Genomic DNA, 14,597 nt, shown 5'->3' with positions numbered 1-14,597 from the left:
GGACGGGTGCCTTTATCTGGCAAAGCTGCCAGTACGTGGAGCGGAACGTCGGAGATGATGCTGATGCTGAACAACGTGTGGTATAATTCGACCCGAAAACAACATCGCAGCGCTGCACGACTGTACGACCACGAAAAAAACCTACGCGGTTCTATAAAAAAGTGTGCATTAACCATGCGGCGCCGCCTTGCTCTGCTGCAGGTGAACATTGCGCTATGCAAAGCTTCAAACCTGGACGACACAGCCCGCTGGCACCGGCTCCAGGTGCAGTCGGACAGCGGTGAGCGCCGCAAGCGCTCGTCCCTGCCACCGGAGGGCAAGCAGCCAGAGAGCAAAGGGCAGCGCAGACCTAACTCCTCTCCGGACACCCAGGAGTGGGACGTGGCGGACAGGAAGGACTGTCACCAAACGGGCAGCCCGCACTGCGGGGAGCAGGCGAAGAACCTGACAAAGGGCGGCCACTCGTCGCAGGACCACAAGGCGGACAGGAAGTCCAAGGAGGAGCACGGCGATCAACACAAGAAGGGCACAATGTCGCCACGGTCACAGTGCGAACGGACGGGGCAGCAGTGTCAGGCCGTGAGTGCGGACAAAACAAACCAACACCAACCCAAGGGCCAGCCGGCCGGACAGGCCGAGCACGGCACAGCCCTGCAAGCGGGCGAGCACGCTCAGAATACGAGCGCGCAGAGATCGCACGTTGCCAATCTGCCGAACAAATGCACGGACAGGACCGGCCATCAGGTCACAAGCGGTCAGCAGCACGCGGGCGAGACGCAACCGGAGCCGCTGCCCGCTCGGCACTCGCAACACCGCAGGGCGCAGGCGAGCGCGGGCGCGAGTTCGGAGCAGTGGCCCGCGTGCGGCGCGCCCGAGCCCAAGCGGTTCGGGGCTGATGAGGAGCTCCGTCGGCCCGAGAAAAAAGCGCGTTCCAAGGCGGGCGGCGAGGCGGAGGCGAAGGAGACGGGGAGGCAGAGCGCTCCGCCGAGATCCTCTCGGGGCGGGGAAGGCGCGGGGCCCAGCAAGGCCGCTCAGGCGGGCGCCGTCGACGCGTGCCCTCACGGGGACGAGCGCTGCAGGGGACCCTGCCCCGCCACGGAGACGGACGTGTGGGTCAGGATGCGGGACAACCCGCAGTCGCTGCATGCCGAAGCTACGCACCTTGGCAAGGCAATGTCGCCGAAGGCTCCGTTCATCAACGAGAACCACAGGGGGCGACAGAGCACACCCGAGGCACACCCCACGTGCCCCAGGAAGCCCGCGAACGCGGCTGGCGAGTGCTCGCTTCACGCAGGCGCCCCATCCGCCACTCCGCCGCCCTCCGACGCTCATCAGCAAGCAGGGACCGTGAGCAAAGCGCACTCCGCTCATCCGCAAATGATGCAGCCCGGCAGGGTGATGCAACCGGGCCTGACCATAGTTTCCCAGCAGCCTGAGCGGGTGTTGCCTTTTTCACATTCCCATAACGGATACCATCCATGTTTGAACAAACAAAATATCAAGGCCGCTTTCCAACCCGGATACCAACACGTGGACAGCAGCAGACCTCACTCGCCCTGCTTGCAGCCCAGCGGAAGACCGCCCCTGCCCACCCCTTCCCCGGACCACTCGAGGCAGCCCCTCTACGCGCACGCGGTGGCGCACCTGCCCAAGGACAGACACTTTGCCGACTACCAGCACGCCGAGCCTCACCACCAGCAGGAGCACTCCACGCAAGGCACCTGCCAGAAGAAGACGCATATCCCCAGGGCCACGGCCGCGGGGCCCCCGTACCCCGACGCGGCGCGGCAGTGCGCGCCGCCGCCGCCGCCGCCGCCGCCGCAGGCCTCGCGCGAGGAGACGCAGCCTCACCGCTCGGGCGAGCACCTCGCCTCCAGGTCGCCCTCGCGTCACGCCGCGGCCGAGCCGGCGGCGCTGCCGCCCGCCGTGGCGCAACCCCAGCCAAGGGAATCGCAGCCCCCACCGCAGAACTCGGTGCAGCAGCAGCAGCAGCAGGCACAACATCAGCACCAAGTGCACCCTCAAAATCAAGCCCAGCCTCAGCAGCAAGTGAACCCAGATGGCGTGAAACCATCGGTTAAAAGGAAGCCACTGCTTGGTGTCTCTGCTGCCAGGAAAGGTGAACTCTCGTTGGCTTGTTGGCCAAGTTGCTGAATCGTTGTGTCAGGCAGCTGCGATTTAGCGCCCACTTTTAAAGTACAGGCAGTCCCCCGAGATTACGAACGTCCGCACTTACGAACATCCGCACTTAACGAACGAACCGCCATGAGACGTTATTCTTTTAACCATCCGACTTGCGAACGTTCGGTCGTAACTTACGAACCATACCACCGCAAAAAACTATTTTGTTCGGCAGAGCGATCCTCCGGCGAGATTTAATGAGTCCCAGCATCTCGCGGGATGCGCTACGACAGTGAAATTTTTTGCATACAAAAGATCGTGTGCTGTGTTTGTGCTATGCATGCTTTTCGATATACTTTGTGACGGTCATCACGTCTGACTGTGTGTACAATTTGACGTCGAGTTCCAAGATACGAACAAATGGACTTAACAAACGGGTCTCAGGAAAGGTAACCCGCTCATAAGTCAAGGACTGCCTGTCAATACTTTATTGGATTTATTTTTACACGCACGTTTCACGCTTGTGACCATTGCACACAATTACATTTTCCGAATGATAAATTGTCAATATTTCTCACAGTAGGATGCCCTTTTTCAAGATATGAATCATTTTACATTGATTATAACTGACCATTTCCCCCCCCCCCCCCAATCTCATTTGGAAATTATGAAATTATTTTATTTTCTGCTACTTCTAGCATGTTGGAAAAGCTACCTGAATTTTGTTCTAAAATAACTGATCATAATTAGTTTACACTCTATTGTAGAGTTGTAGAGTTTATGCGACACTAAATACCTTTATCGTGTTGATAACATATAGGAAATACTTGCGTGAGTAAGTAAGCTAAGAGCAAGTGAACACATTTTAAGGATGAATCAGAATTACGCGTCACGGTAAAAACTCTTCGGCCAGTGTCGAAAACACGCCGCCTCCTACACATGAATCGCTTTCACGATGTTGACGTTCACCTACAGACATGAAACGAAATGCCCTTCCCCAAACTGACCGCTGTTGGTTTTGGTTCTCTTGTTTGTAGCAACTCAACAGTCATCTTAGCCAGCCCTGCAGCTTGACTGTGCGGGGGTGGGGGGGAGCTTCACAGGCAGGCTCCGTCTGAACAGCAGCAGCAACGCTTCCGCTGCGAGCGGTCCTAACCCATCCCGCACGGGACCGCCTTGTCACGTGGCCTCCAAATGTTCGCAGAGCCGCGCATCACGCGGTCACCCAGTGACTCTTCAGCGGAATCCCGCGGCTACACAGAGTTTTGCTTAATACCTCTTTTCCACTGGCACATCTCAGCCTGGGCCAGCATGAGGGCCCTCACGGTACCGGTCGTTTTCCACCGACTGCATGCTGAGCCGAGCCGAGCCAGAAGCAAAACCGTGACACACGCTGGCCTCACGATACATCCGAGTCCGGCTGAGAGCCAAGTAGGGCCAGGGGCGGAGGTTGATCATATTCGTCGTGAGTTGTGTTAGCCGGGCCGTGACTTGAGGGAACGATCCCCCTCGTGTTTGTCTCCCACCTAAGCCTTGAATCGATTCTCTCCGCAACCGCATTGCCATGAGCTGCTTCACCGTCGATCCCTTAACCTCATCTCAATTCGTCAGCGGCATGGCCCGTGGTTCTGCAGTGGGGAAAAATAAACAACCTGGTGAGTTGCGATGTTGCTGGGCTCGGCACAGCACCGCCCCGACGTGGTTCGGTTGTGCAGTGGAAAAGCGGTACTAGCTATACTTCACCACTCCTAAAGCCCCCAAGCCGGGCCGCAAGCACAATCATCGTCATCGTTACCACGACTGTCACCATTACCTGCAGCTCCCTCTGCCCAACCGCTCGTGGACTGGTCGAGGAGGATTTTAGACCAAGTGGGTCGCGTAAAGAATCAGCGGCTGGGTCACTCGCGGTGGTGTCCTCCAGAGGACGCACAATGAGCTTCACCAGAAAATGGCCCGGTGTGCCACAACGGCCCTTCGGCCACACCACACTGTGGCTCGCTCGGCTCGTTGGTAGAGGGGGCGGCCTTTCTACAGCCGTGTTTATACCCCCCCTCCCCAGCATCCGGAAGGGGCATGGTAGGCTCGCTGAGGTGTGGAACATCCATTCCTGGTTAGCTGTCCCACTCGGCAGTCCCCAAAGCCACCACCGGGGCCTAAATGTCCAGGCTGGCGAGGCTTGTGACGTCACCATGCTGTCACGTGGCGGGCGGACGGGGCAGAGCCGCGCGGGACAAACGCACAGCCCTTGCTTTGCGACAGACACAACGTAATTAGCAGCATGCCGTAGCGACTACACGTGCAAAACACAACGGGATACAACGTTAGATAAAACCCAAAACATTTAGCGACAAACGAAAACGTCCAAGTGCTCGGTTTAGACGAGGACCGTGACATCATTGCATTGTTTCCTGAGCAGAGCCTCGAGTGGACCAATCAGAGCCTCGAGTGGACCAACCAATGGCAGTGTAGCCGGGGAGTTGGCCTGCCTGGTTTGCTATGCCCCGGTTGCTCACGGGCAGTGAGTGCAAACACGGCTTCTGTGCGGTCACCTTTTGAGTTCTGGGTGCTGGTAAAATTAGACGCTGCATTGGAGTACCGTGACGAGACACTGAAGTCGTAGTGTCGCTTGAGTGGTTGGGGCAGTGGTTGGGGTGCACGCTGCACCCACCGGCGGTGCGAGATGCCCTTTTCTGGAGGTGCGAGACGTGGCCAGTTTGTTTTTAGAAGCTAAATAATCGAAAACACAAGTTAAGCATGGGCACGCAAGTACAACTAATTTGTTTCATTAATCATAAGTGATTATTAACAGTGTACACTTTTTTAACGATAGAGGACGAAAGGGTGCAAGGCTGCTGCAGTCAGTCAAGGTGAAGAGCCACTGGGTTAATGGAACGCACGCTCCAGCACGTCCAGAATATGCAAATCGCGAGTAAGGACACGAGGGGGGAGGGGCATGCGGAATGGAGGCCATTTCGACGAAACATTCTCAAGCAGCTGAGTCAGCAGACATTTTATAACTGTGACAATAACCGTGTCCTCGAAGACAACAAAAGCAATAGCTACCGGTGATTTTAAAATGCCCGATGCCAATGGCACACACATACGGTGTACAATGTATCTCTCCCTTGCCATTGTAGGGGCAACATTTTTAATCGCACGGAAAAATGTAACAACAGGGGAGTTGCCATTATCAGTCCCCGGTTGGAACGTGTTTAAGTGCTACTACTACTACACATATTCGTCTCTTCGCTTTAGCTTGGAGAATTATGCACACGTTCGTGTGCTTAATGCAGACTTGATTCCTTGCAAAAAGGTATCCAATTGGTGTTGGACCATCTTAACACCTCCTGCTTTATTGGCAGAAAGGATAAAACATTCTTATTTTTCATACTTTGATACTGGAAGAAAGGGTCCCGTTATATAGTTGCTCACCCCGAGCTCGAAATGCTCTGATACGTGTGGCATTGCCTTGGTGCTGTTCGACTTTTGGCGTTCCTTGGTCTGAGACTGGTGTAGGCCCTCAAGAATGCTGTCTCTGGTGTAGGCCACTCGGTTTCAAAGACAATGAAAATATATTAATCAGAGCATGTTTGTTTGCATGTTCATCACGATTACGCGTGGTCAATGCAGACTTGATTCCTTGCAAAAGGTTATTTTCTGGCAATAGAACACCTCCTGTTCTATTGCCAGAAAGAGTAAATCCCTATTCTTTTTTTTCATACAGATTATTAATTTGCTTCAATCGCTGATTTCGTGTGACATGCAAGCCACTACACGGTTCACGTGTGCCATGACACTGTGTATCGATGGACGTGGTCAGGCGCGACTGATGGTTTAACCCAAGGCCGTAATTATAATATAAATGGGGGGGGGGGGGACACATCCCCCCCCAATATTCAAATATACTCAAAATGCCCCCCCCCCCGCAATATATTGCTATAAAAAATAGCTATGCTATGTAAATAAAAGTAACAATATGCTAAACCTTGGCCACAACATCTGGACTTGTCATATAAATCAAGGCATAGATTTCTGTTTATATGATTGTGGTTATGGTTGTACTTTATTAATCCCTAATCTCCGCCATTACGTACAATGAAACAAGAAATGGTAAAAAAAAAGTAAAAACAGAGCAATGTAATACAATACACTATTAGACATTATTGTAAAAATAAATGAAAAGTCCATCCCATGTGTTAGTGAATTTTTTCATATTTTAGGCAGGAAATTAGTTTTCAAATGTAGATATTTTTTCCGGCGGGGGGACCCCCAGACACCCTGGAAGATTTGGTCCCACCCAATGTTGACTCCATGGCTACGGCCTTGGTTTAACCCATCGAGCTCGTTGAACAGGGTCCGCCCACAGAGTGGAGCGCAAAGCCTCATCCGCGTCCGGGGCTGCCGCATCGAAAACAAAATCTGTGCGGCACTTTTCGAACGCTGTTCCATCATCCTGACAGGCCATGCATGTTTTTTTTAACAATCTATTACTTTTACCAAAAAAAAACAATAATACGACTTTATCACGTCTTAGTCATATGAAAATCAAACGCAGTTTTAGAACTTTCGACTGCTATTCGGAACCATATGCAGTTTCTGCCCGTACAATACACTTTTTAACTGTATGATGCAAGCGACGTGTTTGATGCAGACACGTGTACATGCAAGTACAGCTGGTCAACTCGACTGCCAGATGAAGGCTTCCCCAACCACGCCTTGCGGGCCGCGAGGCATATTTGACCATACTTCACCACGCCGGTCAGTGCAGGTCGGTGACGCTTGTTGGGGCTGCAGAGTGCAAGAACATTCGTGGATGTTTTGTTGCACTGCCGTCTGCTGCATGCAACAGGCCCCTATTAATGCACCCGGCCATTACGCGAATTGGTCGCCCATCCAAGCATTATCCAGGCTCAACCACTGCTTAGCTTTTGAGTTCTGACAACGTCTGACATGCTGTCACACGTAACATTCAATCCACGAGGTGTCTCCCACGTTAATCTGCAACGATGGCTCTTAAGCCAGTGGTTACATTTCCACATGCTCATGGTAGGGGACACGTCTACTCATATGATGAGGACCATTTATTTAACATTTTCCCTCGGCTCTTGGCGAACGGGATGCTGAGCTTGCAATCCCAGGGCAGTTGAAACCAAGGGGGCAGATTTCTGAAATCTCCCTGCCTTGTCCACCCAAGGGTCACAAATAGTCACTCCGCCACAGTGAGTCCGGCAGCAGGTCACGATGTGAATGGGGTAAAGTGTGGGTACTCCCACCCCCTCCGCAAGGTCTCTTGGGCAGCATCTTAGAGGCGGTAAAATAGCCTCGGAGGGGGGGGGGCTCTGAGTCAGAGATCATCCCTCGAGTGGAGGCCGTTGTGCCAGCAAGTGGCATTGGCGAGTAATTGCAGGGCTTCACCTGTTACCCATTGGTGGAACAACATTCAAGGGGTTATTGTTGTTCTTCGAGGACAGTTGGCACGTGACGAAAAAACTCAAGACGTTCGTGAATAGCACGTGAGTGTGTGGGGTGTGTCCTTAAAAGGAACACAATGGGAAAGGCGACGTTTCAGGCAACGGCCCTTCGTCATAGCGAATTATCTGCACATTGTGTGCCACACACGCACACTCGCGGTGTTGCTGACGGACGTGTCGAGTTGTCTTCGTTGCCTGTGCTCCTCTGCCTGAGCAGTGGCAGCACATGATGCGCGTCCATTGGTCGTGCAGGTGCCCAGCGACTCGCTGCAGCGCGAGCGGACACGTGGGGTGAGCAGTTCCAGCGAGGCACGCTGCTGTTGAACGCAGGATTTACAAAAGACAACCGGGACATTAAAACGAATTGTGCCATCCCCTTTAGCTTACACAGGACGGAGGGAAAGCTTTCCTTGAGTCCATTGTGCAACGTATACAATGGACTGATTGGGGAGTCATTTACATCGAGCAGCGGGTGGATATTGGCTGATGTTGATGATGAATCCACTGCTGGGTGAAGGCCTCACACCATCCTGTGTTGGTGTGATGGGGGTTATCTTTCGTTACCATACTTCGCCACGCTGGTCAGTGTGGGATGGTGAAGGGTGCACCCAGGACCCTTCACCATCCCACCAGGCATCAAACTCAGGTGGCTGGGTTCATAGCGCAGTGTGCTAATCGCTGCGCCACCGCTCCGCCTGATCGCACTTAGATGTACATATAGACGTATATGTGGTATACTTGCCTACAGTGCAATACACAGAATTTTCATTAATAAAAAAATAAGAACATTTATCTTTGAAATAAAGTGGAATTGTATTATATAGAGGATAGGGTGATCCGCTTATAGATACCCCACTGAAATAATACGGAGAAATTTAGTTGGGTAGAAAAGAATATGAAGTTGCAAAACCTCTATCCATCTTCTAGAAATCTCGACCCACTTATTAAGTTGTGTAACTCCTCTGTTGCATGTGGAGAGAGCATCAATAAATGTTGAGTACAGGGACTCCTCTACTTATGAACATTCGACTTACGAATTTTCAGAGACACGAACAAATCTGTCCTGTGTCCAGGTGTCTGTTCGGATCGAGAGTTTGTAAGTTCAACCGCCGCGCAATAGATGGCGGCGGTGGCATCTACATCTGCAGAACGTTAAGAACCAGTGGCATCTACCGGAGATTAACAACTTTGAAAGGCATTATCCATGTTTACAACGTGTTTGGAATCGACGGGAGTAAAGTTGGACTTAGGAACAAATCGACGTACAAACAGACCTCTGGAACCTACCTCGTTCGTAAGTAGAGGAGTCTCTGTATGAGGGTAATTATAAATTGGTGGAGCATAAACATATCGATCACCCTGTATAAATACGGTAAATATATAAAGTAACCCAGTGGGTTTTCCAAATCAGTGTTTTCTAGTGGCTTTTAACATGTCTGCCTTATGCAGCCTTTAACTTAAATATCTCCGGAAACACTTTCTTAAGTCGGTTCCAGACCTGAGCGATTAGTTGCTGCAACGTGGTTGCATGCAAATGAATCGCTTGATGTGTGGAAGTCTCTGCAACCGGTTACTTACGATGGAGGACAGGACTCTCCGACAAAGCATCGATCTTCCTCGGTGATCTGCAAGCGGCGTATTTCAGCACGCAACCCGCACGTGAGTCGACCTGCGACTGGTCGTTGCCATCTGCTCGAGTGCATTTTGCGTGCAACTCCTCGCCGACATGTGGACAAAAGCGTCCTTTTGCAGGCGATTAATGTGCGGGAGCCCGCTTTGATCTTCACCACTGGCCCACCCGAAACGGATGGCAGCCCGTCCATTGAAAAGGTCAAGTAGTGAACCGGTGAATTAGATTGAGCCTTTATCAGATCGTATAATTGGTTACATTATTGAAAGTGTAAAGGAATATATTTATTTATATTTAGCCTCCGAGCTATAGGCAGTTTTTGTTGTTGTTACAGCAGCATTGATTTCAGCAGTCTCGCCCAAATGCAATGATTGTAAAATAAATGTGTATAGCTAGCGATTCGTTTTATATTGCGTCGTGCACGCAAATTGCACCTCCACAATCGTTGGAGGAACCACAGAACAAGCTGGAAGGTTGCCAGGTGGTGAGCCTGCGCCAACAATTGCTCTGCGGTTCTCTATATATTAAGATTTTTCAACGAATTAGCGAGTGTTGTTTATGCACGTGGGAGGGTAACCGTCGCACCCAGAGAGAGAGAAAAAAACCCACGCATGCAATGGAGCAACGCTCTATCCCATACGGAAGGGACAGACTATCCGTCCACACTTTGCTGTACTGCATTCTGCTGGCAAGCCGGGGTATTGCACCTCAACTCCCACAGGGAGGGGTGAGTTTCGCAATATTTCGTATTTTTTGTCCGATCCACCAACCCTCAATGCCTCCACAGTGCTGGATTACAAGCGTGCATAGCCACGGCGCAAAAAAATGTGTCTATTGTTCACGCAGAATCTTACGCAGAGTAAACATTAAAGACATTTTCATTATTTGTCAATCCTCTACATTTAAAGATAATTACCGCTTGGTGCACCAGCTCTCTAAATATAGATTAGAAACAATATCTGTCGGCACACGCTCAGTTTTGAAACAATTATGGGTCAAATGCTTCGCAACTTCCCTGTCGATGAGCAACACAACACAGTCGTGTGCAGGGCACACCGCAATCTCTGGCGGGTGACAGCATGAGTTAAATAGCACACCACGATGTACTGGAAGCACCAAGATCAATATGAACAGAGTGTTGTGTTTTAATATCTCGTAATTATCAACAATTACAGAAAAATGGCCTAGACACATCGACTAATTTCGGAACACTTCCACAATGTTGGATGAGATGACGGAAGTGTGGATTACATCAATCTCGGGCCAATGAGCTGTCACACAACCCGAGTGTCTGAGCAAGCTGAAGAGGCATCGTATTTTAGCCTATCATGCCACACAACCCTGTGGCATAGACTTCGTTTCAAGAGGGCAGGGTACTAAAACTACCGACAGTCGATGTCAAAATTAACCCATTGAGTAACGATGCACCCAATAGGTTCGTTGAGCGCCAAACGTCGCTTATGAAGGTACCTCTCTTAAAACCACGGGACCTCCTGTACGCTAAAATTATCCTCCCATTGCAAAATTGTGAAAAAAAAACATTTAAGTGGGTTAAACACGTAGGCTTTCGCGACCAATATTAATCATGATAAAGGTTTTTGGGGTTATATCGGGTAAGTATAAATGTGTCGTAACGCTCCACTACCCGACACAGCTAATTAGTAAGGGATTTGTCACATAAACAAAACTCCAATTAGTTACTACTTCAATGCGACGTTTCGATGGTAATTACATCCAGCATTACATTCAGCATGTAATTACCAGGAAAACGTCGTACTCAAATTGTAAATGTTGTGGATTTACTCTCCAACACACCGGTGGGCTGAACTAGTAACTAATTGGAGTTTTGTTTACGTGACAAATCCCTTACTAATTGGCTTGTGGAGGGTTACGAGACATTTATACTTACGCGATCTAACCCACAAACCTGATAATGAAATGTAAGTGGGTTAAACAATAAGCACAATTATGAACCGTCGTTATTTTTGAGCGTGACGAGCAACAGGAAAAGCCGCATTCCTCATCGAGAGACGGTTTGTAAGATAATCATTATTCGCACATTACCATCCGTGTAGCAGTCCCGGGGGGGAATACAATTCCGTACGTAATGTTTTAGGTTATATAATACAAATAATTACAGCTCATTATACGGCAACATTTCATCATAGAATCTCAAGGCGCTTTACATCAATGGGGGAGTGGCCGAGTTCAAATATGGAATGCAATGATAGACAAAGAGAAACAAATGGACAACCCTTCCTTTGTGTCACGTGCAAACTATGTTCACAGGGCCATAAGTATACGAGCTCTGCCACTGCGATCCAGCCACGAGTTTCAAAGGAGTGCCTTTTTTATTTTATTGCAGTGAATTAAAATGACAACGTGCCACGCGATCTGTATTTAGGATTTTAAACTTGATTTCTCACTTTCGCCGTTTGTTTAAATCGCATTCCAGAAATTGATTTGTGGATTAAAGTTGTACGCGCGGACTTTTTCATTCGCTGTACAGCTACTGTGACGTGCCTGCATTATGACGCCATTGCATCTGCAGCGCACGCCGTCGTGGTGATGTCGCTTCTTCTTCCCGTGGGCCTTGCAGTGGAGAATTGGTGCATCCCAGAGTCACGAGTCATGAAGAGACGTCTTTTTTTAGCTACCTCTGCTATCGCAAGAACCCTCTCAGTGTGGGGGAGGGGAGGGGTGATGTGACTCACCACGGGCAAGTGAATCCAATGTGCTTAAGCATGTTTCTTTCGTAAATTATATTGTAGTTTACAAAAACAAACTTATTTTGCCATGCCTGTTAAATTAGCCTTGGCCAGATTAAAAAAACAACTCAGGTCGCCAGGTTCATAGCCACCACCGCCGTCTCTCTCCCCATAATGGATTAATACCCTCTTGTAAAGCTGCAAGTGGGTTCATAAACACAACGCAGGAAGGAGCTGTTCGTCTTGGAGATTTTTAAATTGAGTTTATTCACAGTGAAAATAAATGCAGCAACAGCTTTTAAAATAGCTGGAAATGTGTTTGAAAAGTGGTTTCAAACACTGCTACTGAGCATGATTTTAAGCGTAAAAGACACACGCCATGCACAACTTCAGTTTATTTGTGGCTTTAACAAAGAAATAAATATCCTGTGGCTGCTACAACTGGAACTGATGGTACCGCAGAAATAATTTGGTGAGACAACGCAGCAGAGGCAGTACAACATGCGCGGATGTGCGTGATTTTGTTTATTTATGTACATAAACGTTTTCTAAAAAGCAATTTTGACGACTAGCCATTACACATTGCAGCTAACGTGGATGTCGAATTTCCACCTAATGCCAGTGATTCTGACTGTTATAGAACCGGCATGGAGACATCGGTGGGGACGTCTGTTGGCCTTATGAGCAACTGTGACGCCGGTGGCATTTACGTTTTTTGGCAACGGTAGCGAGCGGAAATGTTCCCAGGTGCGCAATGTCGCTTTTGTCGTAAACCGCACCAAGGAAATGAGTCTCCCTACCCGCGCTTGGCTATTGGGTCCCACTGCGGGAGGGGGGGGGGGGGCGTGCAGAACGACGGACTTTGCCACGTTGCTGTGAGCGAGCTCTCGGGACAAAATAATGGAAGCGCCATTGGCGCGCACGCGCATTCCCCCTTCGCCTGTATTTACCTAGGGACGCGCGCTCTTGGTGCTTGTGCATTCTGCAGGCGAGGAAGGATAACGGCCACTGTGGGTTTTCTCGGAGCCACGTGTCGAGAGAATTGTGCGTCGCTGGGCACGTCGAGTTATGGTTTTAGCTGGACATTTGGCGAGGTCGCGTCGGGTTGCGTCGATTGCTGTTTGCGGGCGTGAGAAGAATAGAGGAAGGCTATTGATGTGCGATGTAAGGGGGTATTTGCAATTGCAAGGATTAATTTTAAGAACACAGTTTCGGGATGAAGTATCAATTCGAGAGAGTGATGTTCTCAGATGTTGTGACCTTGATGCAGTTGGTATTGTGTGGAATCACAAATATGGGAGTTGGGGCAATTATGTGAATACACATTTGACTGTAGTCTGTGATACATTTGAATGATTATTCATTTGAATACACAAATTTCTATGCATACTTTGACAACAACAACAAATGGTTAAAAGGTGTATCCTCTACGTGTCGTGTTTGTTGAAATGCTTGCAAGAATTGTAACAAAAAAATATTCGATGTTTTAAAATGTTTGCATAAATGCCATCCGATGTCTTCATTCACCACTGCATTGTGATATGTCCACCCTACATGGCCCATGAATAATGTATTTACTTCGTGTCGAGTATGTCGCCATACTGAGTAACGTGGGACATTTGATATCTTAAAGAGGCCGGTCTATAAATTAATATTTATGGACTTGTTATGTAGGTGTCTGAGTTTTATTTAAACGGGAGTGGATTTACGTGACACGTCAAATCTGACGTGAGAGCGATCTTTAAGGACACACTTATAATTTATATAATTTATGACAATAAATGTATAAAGTTGACCATTTTTCAATGACAAAAAAAATATGTCTCTGAAAAACACTTGCATCCATGTCTGGAATTACATTCTGAAAAGCTGACACGTGTTTGTGCGTGTGCATTTGTTTAATGGTTGGAGAGGTGAGTGTGTTTGCTTCTGGCTTGCACATGTTTGCGGTTCGAAACGAGCAGCCGCACTGGTTAATAATGTGGGTGTGATGGACCATACATACGCATGATCTGCCTTACATTAGACACGAATGATCCCGTAATATAGTTTTTTTTTACTTTCAATTCGTTTTATTTACTGGCAAATTACATTTTGGCGACGCACCGTTGCACCCATACCGGCTGACTGATGTGTCCACTCGCACTCTGTGCCACACCAGAGACAGCTGCCAAACACGCGCCGATTTCTTCCAGCTGCACCTCCTGGTCGCCCCCTCCCCCCCATCTCTCTTGGCGCGATTGGGGAGCAGGTCAAGTAGCGTGGGCGCCACGGTCCAAAGTTGACGAGGTTGAAAGATGGCCTCCGAAGTTTTAACTTAATTAAAGAAATAAAAACTAAAGACAAAATCACCACTCTCTGGCGAAATATTGCCCCTTTAAGTGAATCATAGCGCATTCGTGATAGCCGCTCTGCTATTAGAATTACGCAATTTGTTTTCATTGAAATTGTGCGTTTGTGTTTGCCTTGTCAAAATGTTTCCGCTGCCACGAAGCTCGATGGCCATCACTGATGATGTGGATAGGAACGTTTGATCGTACAGCTCCCAGCAGCACCAAGCGTGGCCATTCTCATGCATCTGTAGTGACTGTCACCATTTACACAGCGAGACGCAATAATGACTCCTGAATATTGGAGACAATGGCTTCGGCAAAATCGCCCAGAATG

General features: G+C 49.3%; 1 protein-coding gene across 1 annotated transcript in view; it reads left to right on the top strand.

The window, feature by feature from the left end:
• LOC116952745 (uncharacterized) overlaps nucleotides 1-13,803 on the top strand; it is a 114,330-nt gene extending 100,527 nt beyond the window's left edge. The window contains exon 14 of the mRNA XM_032972354.2: nucleotides 202-13,803. Within this exon, the coding sequence (XP_032828245.2) occupies nucleotides 202-2,154 (1,953 nt within the window). The 3' untranslated portion in view covers nucleotides 2,155-13,803. The remainder of the gene's footprint in view (nucleotides 1-201) is intronic.
• Nucleotides 13,804-14,597: the final 794 nt, after the last annotated feature.

This window comes from Petromyzon marinus, chromosome 48, assembly GCF_048934315.1.
Source record: "Petromyzon marinus isolate PM22_M1 ecotype Great Lakes invasive population chromosome 48, UKy_Petmar_22M1.pri1.0, whole genome shotgun sequence".
Lineage (NCBI taxonomy): Eukaryota > Metazoa > Chordata > Hyperoartia > Petromyzontiformes > Petromyzontidae > Petromyzon > Petromyzon marinus.
The sequence above is the reverse complement of the archived record's forward strand: the minus strand, read 5'-3'. Positions and strand labels throughout refer to the sequence as shown.